Source organism: Egretta garzetta, unplaced genomic scaffold, assembly GCF_000687185.1.
Source record: "Egretta garzetta isolate BGI_Z169 unplaced genomic scaffold, ASM68718v1 scaffold287, whole genome shotgun sequence".
In the NCBI taxonomy this organism is placed as follows: domain Eukaryota; kingdom Metazoa; phylum Chordata; class Aves; order Pelecaniformes; family Ardeidae; genus Egretta; species Egretta garzetta.
In genome coordinates, this window is record NW_009260435.1 from 2,446,497 (window position 1) to 2,460,658 (window position 14,162).

Here is a 14,162-nt window from a genome sequence, read left to right on the forward strand (position 1 = left end):
CTGCCAGCACACATTGCTGGCTCATGTCCAGCTTTTCATCCACCAGTACCCCCAAGTCCCTCTCGGCAGGGCGGCTCTTGATCCTTTCTTCCCCCAGCCTGTACTGATACCGGGGGTTACCCCGACCCAGATGCAGGACCTTGCACTTGGCCTTGTTGAACCTCATGAGGTTCACACAGGCCCACCTCTCTAGCCTGTACAGGTCTCTCTGGATGACATCCCGTCCTTCTGGTGTGTCAACCGCACCACTCAGCTTGGTGTCATCTGCAAACTTGCTGAGGGTGCACTCGATCTTGCTGTCTAAGTCATTGATGAAAACATTAAACAGCACCGGTCCCAGTACGGACCCCTGAGGGACACCACTCGTCACTGGATGTGTGAGTGGTTGTCTTTGTCAGGAAAGGATACCTGTTTGGAGAGCACCAAGCAGGTAGGTACCATCTGTTAAATGTGCTTCCTAAACGTAGCTGCAGCACAGAGGAGGAGGGAGGTCAGAAACGTGAATGCTGTGGCCGCAGTCCCTGATTCCCCATGCTGTCAGATCTTGCTTGATGTGAGAGTAATTCTTTTCCCTTAAGTAGACATGGTGGTTACTAATGTGGGATTGATGAAGTGCCTGTTGTTCACAGCGTTCATTCTGAGGGTCCAGTAAGCTGCATCTTGTCTCATCCACAGCTGTGGAAAGGCCGTTCAGACCCAGTCCTGCACATCGAGCTCAGACGGTGGGCTGACCTCATGTTGGTGGCACCTCTTGATGCAAACACGCTGGCAAAGCTTGCCAATGGCATCTGTGACAACCTGCTGGTGAGTAACTGGAGCTCAGACTGGGAGTTCTGTCAGCTCCCAGCGTTAGACTGTCTGACCTTTTTTCGTGGAAACTCTTGTGCTTCTGTAGTGTCGAGAACAGTGAGATTTGCATGTTCTGCTCCCACTTTGTATGCTTGTCTCTCTCCTCCTCCAGCGTGGTTCCCCTATTCCTTCCCAAACAGTTGTTCTTTCCTTCCCTGACCTACATCCCCTTCCATTCCTCGGCGCTGTCAGTCTCTTCTGTTATTTCCCAGTCCCCGCTTTGTGCCTTTCCTGCTTTTTCTGATGGGCAGCATTTCTCTCTTTCTACCTCCACCCTCTCTCTGTCATGCATGTACACACACGCGCGTGCGCATACACACTTGCACTCACTTTTGAGTTCCTCTCTGCGTTTTTTAGATGCAATCTGGAAAGACACCTGTGAGATCAGATAAAATTGTTTACTTCCTGCTACCTCACCTCCTCCCTCACCTAACTGCATAGCACATAAATTTGAACATGCTCACACTTACTTACCTTCCAGTTGCAGCTATAAGGGTTTTTGCTTGTTCAGGCTTGTTTTTCTGCTATTAAAGGTTCTCTGGCTCAAAGGCTGCTCAGAAAGTGTATTGGAAGAGAGTGCCTCTCTGTTCAGCAATGGGGAGCTTCAATGGGGCGGAATGCTTTGTGTCCAGGCATTAGGTCTTCCTTAGGAGAAGTCATAAGCATTAACCACCCAAAAGATCTGCCCAGAACCTGCAGATCTGTAAATGTTGCTGTGGTGCATCACCCTTCAGTAAGGCAAGGAGGCTAAAATAGGAATGGAGGGCAGTGCATCAGCTCTGGCCTGGGAGCCCTGCATGACCAACTTGGTTGTTCAGGTGAGAGGGAGTGTGTATAAACAAACAAAGTACGCCCAGAGCACAGGCTTCATTTGTGTGAGCAGATCATGGAGAGCTGAGAGAAGCCAGAAAGAGCTGTGGGAGGGACAAGCAGTGTCTTGTCTTTCTGGGTCCCCTTGGTACTATAGATGTGATGGTGGTAGCAGAGGGAAGAGCTCAGGAAGGATGTTAGGGATGCATGGCTTCACAAACTCCTGCCAGACTTTTCGGAGAGCCTACTGGGAGGTAAGAGGTAGCTCTGGCAAAGGAAAGTCAAGTGCTGGAGGTGCTGGTTGGCAAGTTAGAACAGATTCTAGCAGACTTCCCTGTGCTGGGAAGGGTTCAAATCATGGGGCATAAAAAAGGATGGGCAGGGTTCTCGTAAGTCTTCTACAATCTGAGCAGAGACCCTGCACTGGGGACTGTTGCTACCTGGGCAGCTCCCTTTGTGCAATTTAAATGCTGCTAGGCTTGGGGAAACTGATGGTCATTGCATTAAGAGCAACCAGCGTTTATCTTTTGATAAGGTGAGGTGACTCTGGGTTATCTGGAAGTTCTGTATTACTGAGGGGTCAGATATGATTCCCTGTAGCACGCAGGAGTTGCTAGATGGCTTGTAATCTGCCAGCATCTTCTGCAACAGCCCAGATGTGTTCGTGTTATCCTCTGTTTGTGTCCTGGAAGCAGCAATGCTTCCCTGGTGAGGAGATACAGATCCAATTAGCATATCATTTAAAAAAGACTCATTTGCCAACTCTTTGTGTTTAGCTCTACAGCTGGCTTATCAGAAGCGTTGCCTGGGGGTTAGCTGATAGGATCTGTGGCCGCCCCTCAGCTTCTCTCAGTCTCCCACATGGGCTGGCAGTCTGCACGCATTGCGTTCCAGCTTGGTTTGCTCTAGCAATTGAGCTGCTTGCTTGGCCCCGAGCCGGAGTAGGATGGGATCTATCCCCTTTGTAGCCTTCCTCATCTTTCTTGCTTGTCAGAGATGAGCTTTGCTGGAATGTAATACAAATTAGTAGCAGCCCTGTGGATCTGCCTGTGGGTTAGTCCAGCTGCGCTGACAGATTGAGGCTTTTGGCCCTCTAGATGACACGCAGGCTGGCAAAGCACTTCTGTGCAGCAAAGCGATGAGAAGGCATGAGGACAGGCAACCCATCTCGGAGCTGAACCTCTTGGCTTCTCTTGCAGACTTGTGTCATCCGTGCTTGGGATCTGAGCAAACCTCTGCTCTTCTGCCCAGCTATGAACACAGCCATGTGGGAGCATCCCATCACGGCTCAGCAGGTGGAGCAGCTGAAAGGCTTTGGCTACACAGAGATCCCCTGTGTAGTGAAGAAACTAGTGTGTGGAGATGAAGGTCAGTCCTTTTGTGCATCTTCTGACTGGTTTCCTGCATGAGTGCTGCTCTTATCCTGAAGGGATGTACGTTCTTCTGCCGCTTGGCCTTCAAGGTGTTGGTGCTTGCTGTCAGGGTTTACGCAAACTGAAGCTTTGCCCCGTGCTAGCTGGTATCTATTATTCTTGTTCATTAATTTTTAAGTAGTCTTAAGAGACCATCCAAGCCAGGCTTTCAAATGAGCCGTTAGATAGGCCTGATATTTAAAAGAAATACTCATTCAAGAAGGGAGCAGATCAAAGAGAAGGAAGGCTTTGCGGTGAGCATTATCAGCCTGGGATTTGGGTGCCTGACCTTGCCCTATACTGTGACTGTGGGCTGTCTTCATCGTGCCTCAGTTCCTCATCTTTAAGGTAGGGATAGTATCTTATCCCCGAGAGCAGACAGTGAGAATAAGCGCTTTGCCGACATGGCTGAGGGTGTAGCTGGACATGCATTTAACATTTGTTGTTGTTTGTTGCCTGGGTTACTTTTCAGCTTCCCAATCAAGTTTTAATTTGGGGCTTTGACATCAGACTTTATCTGTGAAGTGAAAGAACTTGCAGTGCTAAGAAATGCTATAAAAATGGTCTCATTTGTATTTTAGGAGCTGCTTTAAATGGAGGTATTTTGCCTTTTGGGAGGTTTGGAGAAGGGGTTTTGTACAAGTCATTTCGATGAATGGATTGCGAATCCATTTTATCGACATTTTTTTGGACAAGTTGTCTGTAAAATGTCATCCAGGTCTAGCCATAATAGCAAATGTGCTATTACCTGCCCAGTAACACTTGTGCTTTTGTTTAGCATCCCCAACTCTGGTGGGATTTTAACTGCTCTGTCCGATAGTTCAATAAACAGTCTGTCACGAAGACAGGATGTTAAAACATTCTTAATGGTTACATTCTAGAGCTGACTTAATTTCTGAAATCTTAGGTAGGCGCAGCGCTTCTAGAGAATATTTTTTTGGAGCTGAAGACTGAGAAATATTTACAGTTAGGTAAGTGTAGTCAAGTAACTCAGGCATCAGTTGAAATATCACGGACAGTTATGCTTCCGCTGGGATTTTAGACCTGATTACATCAAATTTCTTACGTACTTGTAATAACGTTAAGGGAAAACGCCCAAAAGAGATCATTCAGCGCAGACATTTTGGCAGAAGCGGAAAGGCCATCTGGCATAGCTTCTTTGTCCTTTATTTTTTCCTTTCATCTTTTTTAGTACTTCTATAGGATCTCCGTTCCTGCAGTAAGCGGCTGAGTGCCTCCCCATGGGTAATGTGCACCTGAGGCAGAGCTGTGGTGTTGTCATCCCCGTTCCGCGGATGGGGATCTGTGATGCAGAAGGGCCACATGTATTGACTCATCAGCACAAAGGGATTAGAGCTGGATGGTGAACACAATTTCCATCTTCTGCTGCTCTGCCCTGCCCGTTTCCTGGGGGATGCCACCCTTGCGACAGGGATGTGCGAGCCACATGAGAAGCAGCGTGTGAATTGCTGTGGTTTGTAGCTCAGAATGGCAAAGTCAGCCAGCGTTGATCGGGAGTTACCTCATTCCACCAGCAGTTGTTTGGGAGCTGCTTCATATTCAGTTCAGCCATCTCTGCTGTGAGAACAAACTCCTGAGGGAGCTTCATGGACAGCTGGGGCAGTAGTAGCCACATCTGACTTGACTCTGCTTGTGCCTGTGAGTCAGTTCACAACACGATTTTCCTGTTGGCAAACGCCAGGATGTTCCTGGCAGTACGTAGGAAAATTATGGCAAAGCAGTTGTCGTGGTTTAACCCCAGCCGGCAATGAAGCAAGCACCAACCAGCTGCTCGCTCACTCCCCTCCAGCAGGATGGGGGGAGGGAATCAGAAGGGTACAAGTGAGAAAACTCATGAGTTGAGATAAAGAGAGTTTAATAATTGGAATAAAATAATAATAATTACAATTAGTCAGTTGGGATCAGCCGTCCTGGCCGTGTCCCCTCCCAACTTCTTGTGCCCTCCTGGCCCGCTCGCTAGTGGGTTGGGGTGAGAAGTGGAAAAGGCCTTGGCTCTGTGTAACCACTGCTCATCAGTAGCTAAAACATCCTTGCGTTATCAACACTGTTTTCAGCACAAAACGAAAACATAGCCCCATACCAGCTACTGTGAAGAAAATTCACTCTATCCCAGTCAAAACCAGTCACAGCAGTAATGGACTCAAGGTCTCTGAAGACCCAAGACAGTCTCTGCCACTGAGTTTTTTCCTCTCTTCCCCTCTTTTTTTCAAACCTTTCATCCCAAGGCCTCTTCTTCCATGCTCATTTTGGTTTTGTGGGTTTCGTCCACAAAGGGGTTTGCCCAGCTTCCACCCAAGCAGCAGGCAGCAAAGCTCACACATCTGGTGCAGAAGAAAAGAGATTCAGTTTACACCAGTTTTGTCTGTTGGCACTGTGGTTTGTCTTGCTGTAAAAGAGGTTTGTCTTCCTCAACTCATGTGGCTGGTCTCACCTGAAATGGGCCAGATCCTGACTGCCACCAAGTTTCTGCATCACAAGCTTTACCTGATTAATTTTTCTTCCTTGGTAAATGGGTGGGTTTAGACCTAGAGTCCAGATAAGAGAGAGTTAAAATAACAAATTAAATAGAGTTGACAATTAAAATGTTTCCTTGATTGGATAGTTAAATGGAAGCTACCAGCTGTTGGCCTTGATGATGTCCGCGTGCCACGATATAAAGAGAGCTTTGAGAGGTGCTGTCCCACACATGAGCCTGCAGCAATTTGCCTTTGCAAAAAAAATGTTTCCAGACTGCTAGTATCTTTATCGTCCTTGGCTGGATTTCTAGAGCCTGGCACACTGGCAGATTTCTACCTGTAGGCATAAGCTGTGCTATAAGACGGGCTGCTCAGCAAGATCTTGTTCTGCTAAACCTAAAAATCCAGCTGTGAATTGCCAAAGATGTTGAGGAAGTGGGTGGTGGAGGACAAAGGCAGGCCTTGGAAGCGTTCTTGAAGGGTCTAGCTCTGTGCAGAGGCAGGCAGGGAATTTCTCTTGTTTAGCAGGACCTGTCCTTGAGGTTAGGAGATCTGAAGGACCCAAATCTGCCTGCAACTTGTCCACAGGATGCTTCAGACCTCCTGGGATTTACATGTCCGAAAAAGGCGTAGCAGAGAATGAGTCTTATTTTGCAGGAAAACCCAATTTGCTTGACCTTCCAAAACTATTGTTCTTCATTGCAAATCCTTGGTTATATCCAGTTACACCTTCTGAACCGGACAAGGCTCGTGTGGCTCGTCTGCCCTGGAAAACAGAGGGTCTGGCCAGATTCACGGCTGTGATCTGCCATGAGAGAGTACCTCTCCCTGCTTGTCAGGACAGCCTTTCCCCTTCCCCTCCATCTCTTGCCTGCCCGCAAGTTGTTGCTCTTCTTTAGAGGCTGCTGGTTTAGTTGTTCATCTGCACACTCACTAAGCCAGCTGTGGAAGCAGACCAGGAAAAAAAGAGGAAAAGGAAAACAAAGCCTCCCAGAACTAACTTCTGGCAACCGATAAGGCACGTATTTTAAATTGTTAGAGCAATTAGCCAGCAGGACAAATGATCAATGGAGACTTCATCTTTTCAGTCTTCCAATGGAGACAAATGCTGGTGGGAGAAGTATCTTCCCTCAGCCCCAAGGAAATGACAGGAGTGAATGGACTGAGTTCTGAGGGCTGAGTTCAGTACACCAGGTTGGAGAAGATGATTTCATGATTTGTGGCCTTAAATTCTGAGCCCAAGTTTTTAAAAAGTATTTCAGAGGGAAGCAACAGCACTACAAGTTAGGTGTTCATCTGGCAACTAACCAGGCCAAAAGGAAAAGCTTTTACATTTTGTTCTGTCCAGCACTCAGTCTTCTCCAAGAATTGCTCCCAAGATTCAAGCTGGTACAAATCCAGGACAGCTTTCTCTAATGTGGGTCTAACTGCAGAGTCACGGGAATGGTATGAATTCGGCAAGTCTTTTTTTATAGGCAAGGGCCGTTTCAAAAAGGTGCTGAACACACACAATGTTTACACTGGAGAGAGGAGGTGAAATAGGGTATTTTGCTACCCACGCACTTTTTTGGGGCACTTTTACACACTTGCCCCTAGGGCAGCGTGAGCTAAGAGAGTTACCCTCTGTGCGATCAAGGGTGAGATGCAGACAGCTCTGGAGATGATTCAGAACATGAGGTACTTATTAAGGTCATATGAGTCGCCTTCTGAGGTTCCCTGCCTCTCTCCATTGACTGTCTGTGGAGCTTGTGCTCCTGCTTAGACTTCTGAGTTACGAGCCCAACAAAGTTAGCACCAGTACGGTGTGCAGAGGAGAGGAGAGGTGGGTGGGACAGGGGGAGCCCCCTGCGGGGACAGCATGAGGTTGGACTTGATGATCTTAAAGGTCTTTTCCAACCTAAACGATTCTATGATGCTATGACCTGGATTTCACTGTGTGGTTTTGCTCTTGCCCTACAGGTCGAGGTGCCATGGCAGAAGTGTGGACCATTGTGGAGAGCGTGAAAAGGATCCTTGAAGAACGGGACTTGCCAACGCAGGGCTGATGGTTTGGCACGTAAACTATTTGTGTGCCTCCCTGATGCCTGGAAGATAAAACCAACAGGAAGCTGAGTCGAGATGGTGTGCATACCTATAGCGTGCCCTTCAACCGAAGGAGTGAAACGGTTGTCTTCCAGCTGGTGCCAAACCAAAATGTGGTGCATCACTGCGGACTTTGAGAAACCAAAGCCAAGAACATGCTGCTTTCGTGTGGGAAAGCTCTGTGGTATCTCACAGAGAGGGGGTAACGTTCCCCTAGGCCACTCGACCCCTTCACACATGCTCCTTTCTGCTGAAGCTGTGGAAGGAATTGCTGATGCATTTTGGGTCCAGTGGTTCACCCAAGAGCTGCTAGAGAGGAAAGTGCTGTGCAATTCCCAGTGATGGGGATAATGCCAGACCCTTCCAGCCCCTGCTCTCCAAGGCCTGGTCTGTAGCTGTGCTGGCTTCACCTTTCCAGCAGGAGTCACTGTCCAAAAAGCGTTTCTCCTCTGGGAACTTAATAAAAGTGAGCTTTTAACTCTGGCTGCTGAAGATTTGCCTTTCGTAGCTGCTCTGGGGGGTGCTTGCACCTAACATCATTGCTAAATTGTTGTGTCTGTGTGCGGTTTTTATCAGAGATGGGAAAAAATACTGACTGGAAGAAGCTATCTAGTGCCCAAATTAGCCTTTGCCCTTTTCCAACCTAAACGATTCTATGATGCTATGACCTGGATTTCACTGTGTGGTTTTGCTCTTGCCCTACAGGTCGAGGTGCCATGGCAGAAGTGTGGACCATTGTGGAGAGCGTGAAAAGGATCCTTGAAGAACGGGACTTGCCAACGCAGGGCTGATGGTTTGGCACGTAAACTATTTGTGTGCCTCCCTGATGCCTGGAAGATAAAACCAACAGGAAGCTGAGTCGAGATGGTGTGCATACCTATAGCGTGCCCTTCAACCGAAGGAGTGAAACGGTTGTCTTCCAGCTGGTGCCAAACCAAAATGTGGTGCATCACTGCGGACTTTGAGAAACCAAAGCCAAGAACATGCTGCTTTCGTGTGGGAAAGCTCTGTGGTATCTCACAGAGAGGGGGTAACGTTCCCCTAGGCCACTCGACCCCTTCACACATGCTCCTTTCTGCTGAAGCTGTGGAAGGAATTGCTGATGCATTTTGGGTCCAGTGGTTCACCCAAGAGCTGCTAGAGAGGAAAGTGCTGTGCAATTCCCAGTGATGGGGATAATGCCAGACCCTTCCAGCCCCTGCTCTCCAAGGCCTGGTCTGTAGCTGTGCTGGCTTCACCTTTCCAGCAGGAGTCACTGTCCAAAAAGCGTTTCTCCTCTGGGAACTTAATAAAAGTGAGCTTTTAACTCTGGCTGCTGAAGATTTGCCTTTCGTAGCTGCTCTGGGGGGTGCTTGCACCTAACATCATTGCTAAATTGTTGTGTCTGTGTGCGGTTTTTATCAGAGATGGGAAAAAATACTGACTGGAAGAAGCTATCTAGTGCCCAAATTAGCCTTTGCCCTTTTGTATCTGTTGACTGGAAAGGGATGCAGACATCAACTGCCAACCAAAATGACAGTTGCCCATCTGGGTGCTCCAGTTGGGAAATGAATGGGCTGGGCCCTTGGGGAAAGCCAGGGTGGGTGTTTCCCAAGGGAGTGAAGTCAGACATTGCCTGTGATGATACTTTTCAGCTTGAAAATTAACTGACTGGCATGAAAAAATTGGGAGATCCTGTGGGCCAGACCAGCCAGGGATCCCTCAGTCCAGCCTTTCCTTGGAAATGTGCTACCGCCCCTGAGGGAACGAAGTGGGGCTGTCGAACACATTGCTGTAGCAGAGCGCTGCTGACCCAGAGAGTTTATTTTTAACTAGACGCAGTCAAATTTAAGGCCTTTGGTACAGAATGTGCATCCTGCCTGTGGGGGCAACCTTCAGACTGCTGCGCATGAGGGAAGAGGTTATCAGGGTATGTTTGCTTCCCTTATCCCGCACAAATAAAAACCTCTGAACTTTCTCATTTTTGGCTCTTCCACTGACAGGCATCTGGGGATTCAGCACTTCTGGGGATCAGGTCAGAAGGGTCCTCGTGCACACAGGGCTTGTGGCTCTGGCGAAGGGCCGTGGTGGTACTGTGGCCCTGAACTTTGCATTTGGCCAGTGAAGCCTTGGTGGTGTGGCTTGCATCGTTTGCTCATGTTCTTGGCGCAGTGGAAGCGATCCACCCAGCAGACGTGCTTACCTTAAGCTTATTGAAGGCAGTAGAAGAGATGCTTCTTGGTTTCCGTGGGTTTTGTAGCAAACATTGTTTCCCCTACTTAAAGAGATGACCTTTGGCAGTTGCAACTGTAACTCAACCTTGGGTCTCTGCTCTGGGCATCTTCCGTAGTTGGAGTTGCTTATCCTTCCTCCTAGTCCGTGACCTGGCAATACAGAAAATCCAGCAGTAAGGTTCCTCCTACCAGGTCAAAACACCACGTCCTTCACAAGAGTGTTCATCTGTTAACGAGCCTGGTTTGCTGGCTTGAGCTGCTCCAGAAACGTCAGGTATTGTCTGGCTTCTCCTGGCCAAGAAGGTGGGCAAGAAGATGTACGGCGTGTGCTGCGGAGTGCAATTCAGCGGGGAGGGGGTAATGTGGTGTTTTTAGATCCACAACTTTATGCTGGGTCGCCTGACAGCAGGTGGAGCTGACACCAGCCCTAGTGGGCTGATGGGTAAGGCAGAAAGAAACTGCCAAGAGTACAGAGTTGCCTCTCGGGCTGGTTGAGAGGCTTCAATTAAGGCTTACAAAGAACTTACAGATCCCCGAAGAAAGGGAGCTAATTCTTTGTCCTGCGAATATATAGGGCAGAAATAGAAATGTATAGCTGAGCAGAGCCCGAGGGAATGAGGGGAGGACTTCACAGCGGCCGAAAAACCCACACAGCAAAACTCCCCCATAGAGGACACCGCTCCTGGTCTCTCTCATCTCTGCTGCAGAAACAAGATACTAATTGTGCTGCTACACAATCCTCTGCACAATTGCTGTGATTTCTAATCTGAGGAAGGTTGTGATAGTGTTACAGGTCGGCTAAACCCAGGCCCGAACCACCTTTCCTTCAGGGCAAATAGAAGAAACAGTTTAAGTTCCTTTTTGGAGGCGGAGGGCTGAAGCAAGAGCAGCTTCGCGTCCCCACCCACAGCGAGGTAGGTGCAGGCAGCCCACGGGCAGGAGCGCTTTGCTGGCTGCTTGCTGTGGAAAAGCGGTGGAAGGAGAAGCCGGGGGAAGCCCCATCTGCTGTCGTTCAGCTTTAGGGGGGGACTTTGAGACAACGCCTTTCTAGGACGAGGCTTGAGGCGATGAGCGAAGGACATGAGTCAGAACCAGGGCTTTGGTGTGGGCCAAACCAGGACAGCCGGGCTCCGCTCAGCCACCAAGGTCGGCAAGAGGTGTTGAGCGATGAATTCCTCGAGGCGGGCAGGCTGACATCTCCGTCCCTCGCAGCTCTGTCTGCGTTCCAGGTGCGCAGGGGAGGCCTGAGACACCGCCTGCTTGCTTTTTTCTTTTCCTTCAGCTCTTCTTTTCAAGCCGCATACTGATATTTTGTTTCGCTTTCCTGTGAAACTCTCTGATGACCCGGGCAGCGTCCCTGCGAAACCTGCTGCCTTGCAATTTCATTCATGCTGCTTAAAACTGTTTCTCTCAGCACTGGCTTGGCAGCGATAAACAGCTGGGACAAAAGCTCAGCTAGGGCAGCAGCCCTCCTCTCCTGCACTTAGACCCAGCCTCGCCTGGGCTCGGACGTGACTCCGAGCGCCCGTTTCTCCAGCTGCTTGGCCCCCCCCCCATCCCAAATTCCTTGTGATCCCTTTGCTGCTTGGCTTCGAGGGGCACTGGAGGAGGACAGAGGTGCCGTGGTGCTGCTTGACATCTGGATGGTCTGGCTCTGAGCACCGTGCTTTGGTCAGGTGTTGGCTCCCCAGATGCTACATCCGTCTGCTGTCACCTGGGATGGGAGGTACATCGTCCCACGTCCCTGTCCCATCCCATGCCTTTTTCCTGGGAGCCTGCAGCAAGAGTAAGGGCACGTGAACGGATTGCAGAAAACAACTCAAAAGGAAAAACAGAAAAACTCAAAAAAAAAAAAAAGTGCCAAAACCTCCCCGCTTTCAGACTTCAAGCAGTCACGTCTCCGTGACGCGCCTGGTTTCGAGAGCCTGCGTGCGGCAGCTTCGCACCCCGGGGCTCCGGATTTGACACCTGCCTGCAGCGAGCTGGGCGGCGGGGTTCGCACCTTGGCGGTGCTGCCGGCCTCCCTGCCCACCCGGCAAGCGTGGACGCCGCCTGCTCCGTATCTTCGAAAGCACGGGGTGGCAGGAAGCGTTTTTTTCTTCCCCGACCACAGCGGGGCCGGGTGCTTGGAGAGGGCGGTGGCTGCTGGAGGGTGATGAATTGGTGTTGGGGCTGAGAAAGATGCAGGGTGAGCACCGGGCACGGGAGAAAGGTCACGCCAGAACCATATTTATTTGACTTTACCCTGCCCATCGGTGAGTCGGGGCCTTGGCAGAGCCTTTCACAGCCTCAGCCGCCGTCTTCCCCGTTAACCCTCCCTCGACGCAGGCGTACGCTGCCTCACTCCAACGGGAGGGTGTTGCATGGGCGGCCACTTGCATCAAACAGGGGAACGCCATCCCCATCTCCCCAACATCTCTTCCTAGACTGAACCCGGGGTAGCTGCAAACCCGGCTCCCCGCGCGTCTCTGGTCACGCTCAGCAGGTCCCGTCCCCCCTCAGGCACCATCAGCAGCCCCAGGGATCTTCCGGGCGTGCCAAGGGGTCAGCGCTCTATCTCTGCTGGAGAGGTGGTTTGAGGTTTTTGGATTCAGCTTCCTTCCCACTGGCTGACCCAGGCTCCTGCTCCGCTCCCTCTTGGGCATCGGGTGCTTCTGCTACAAGCAGAGCCAGCTGGAGCAAGGGATCCAAAGGGATCATGGTGGTCCTGGCCCCTGCCTTCACCATTTTGCTTTCCATCTGCATCAGTTCTTCTGCCTCTCCGGCCCTCCCGAGTTGAGAGACGTTAAAAAACCGCCGAGCTGCCCCAGCCTGCGATAAGGACGGTGCTGAAGGACCCGGCACGGCATGGCACAGACTCCTTGGCACCAGCTACGCTGATAGCTTGGCTTCGGCGGTGACAACCTTGCAATTAAAACTTGCAGGTGCAGTGTTCTTGCCCTGGCCGGCAGCCTTGGTGGATAGTTTAAAAATTGTTTCCAGGAGTAATTGAGCTTAATTAGAAGCTTGAATTCCCTGGGGCTGTGCTGCTCAGTGGTTCTGTACTCGTCGGGATTCATGCAGGGGCTGAAGATGCTCAGAGATGCACAGAAATAATGTGATAGGGGCAGTTGTGCCCTGCCGGATCTCACCCCATTTGGGTTTTTGTTCCTGGGATGTCTTGTTGTCCTCCAGATGGAGACCAGGATTTGTTTTGCTGGGAATCCTGGCTTTGGCATTGTACCTTGCGTTTCTGACTCCCCGGGGAGAAAGCGGTGGGTAAAAGGGACAGAACCAGCAGAAAGCCTTCATGCTGGCCAGGGAGATGATGAATGAAGGTGACTTTTAGGCAGGGAGTCATCTCAGTTAAGACAAAATCAATCTGCTCCTGTCCTCAGGCTCCCAGGCTCGCTGGAGGCAGGGCAGAGACTCCCGAAATCAGGCTCCCTCAAGCGTGATTGCAAAGAAAGCCCAGGTTGAAAGGTGGGAGAGCCTGGTGGTGTGCAGCCTCCGGCAAGTTGCCAACGGCCAGTGCTAGCTCTGGGCTGCCCGCACGGGGCTGCAGAGGGATGGATGTCCCAGGGACCTGCTCTCCCCTCCCCGGCCCCAGCCCCACTGATGACGGAGGTAGCCAGAAAATCCCTCTGCATCCTCCCTCCCACGCCACCAGCATGGCAGGCGAGCATGCTGGGGCAGGCAGTGGCCGCCCCATCTTCCTGCCACCACCACCAAAATGAGGGAAAGCAGAATACGTGGCCTGAGGGGGACGAGGCGCAGTGATAAAAGCTTTGGTAAAGAGATTTTGGCATGGCTCCTCGTGCGGCTGGAAGGGCCTTTCCCCAGGAGAGCCGTGCCCCGCAGCAGCCCAAACCCCCATGCCTGGCTCTGCTTTCTGTCTCGCTTATTTACATGGGTCGCTTGGGTGGTTTATAGCTTTGGAGAAATATGATTCACGAACTCAAGCGTGATAAGGATGGGGGAAGAAAGAAAAGCCACGTCAACCCAAAGGAATGTGGCCAGTAGAGAGCCCAGCCTGTGGCTGGCAGAAGCCTGGGGAGGGACGTTTGGGTGTAAAAAGGGGCAAGATGATAACGTGCACCTGAAAAAATGGCTGGAAACCACCCATCCCTGCTGCAGGAAAGCACAGCTCAGTTCGCCCAGGCTCTGGTCCCCCAGATCAGCTGCAGCTCTGAGGCCACGGGCATGGGTCAGCTGAGCAGGATGATGCTTTGTAACGGGGAATAATTTATGGGCTGAGCCGCTGTTGTGTTTACACAGTGCTGACTGTGCTCTGCAGAACCCCCCAGGGCTGCAGCCACCCTCCAGACCACTGCAGTGCT

General features: G+C 50.8%; 1 protein-coding gene across 12 annotated transcripts in view; it reads left to right on the plus strand.

The window, feature by feature from the left end:
* PPCDC (phosphopantothenoylcysteine decarboxylase) overlaps window positions 1-8,113 on the plus strand; it is a 22,106-nt gene extending 13,993 nt beyond the window's left edge. For 6 of the 12 annotated variants that reach the window (XM_035899392.1, XM_035899389.1, XM_035899391.1 and 3 more), the window contains 3 exons: window positions 676-804; window positions 2,859-3,027; window positions 7,508-8,113. In XM_035899392.1, coding sequence (XP_035755285.1) covers window positions 676-804; window positions 2,859-3,027; window positions 7,508-7,593 — 384 coding nt within the window. In that variant the 3' untranslated portion in view covers window positions 7,594-8,113. Of the gene's footprint in view, window positions 1-298; window positions 431-629; window positions 805-2,858; window positions 3,179-3,978; window positions 4,887-6,896; window positions 7,373-7,507 lie in introns of those variants that run through there. The other 6 variants (XM_035899398.1, XR_004842653.1, XR_004842654.1 and 3 more) reach the window with 6 other exon arrangements.
* Window positions 8,114-14,162: the final 6,049 nt, after the last annotated feature.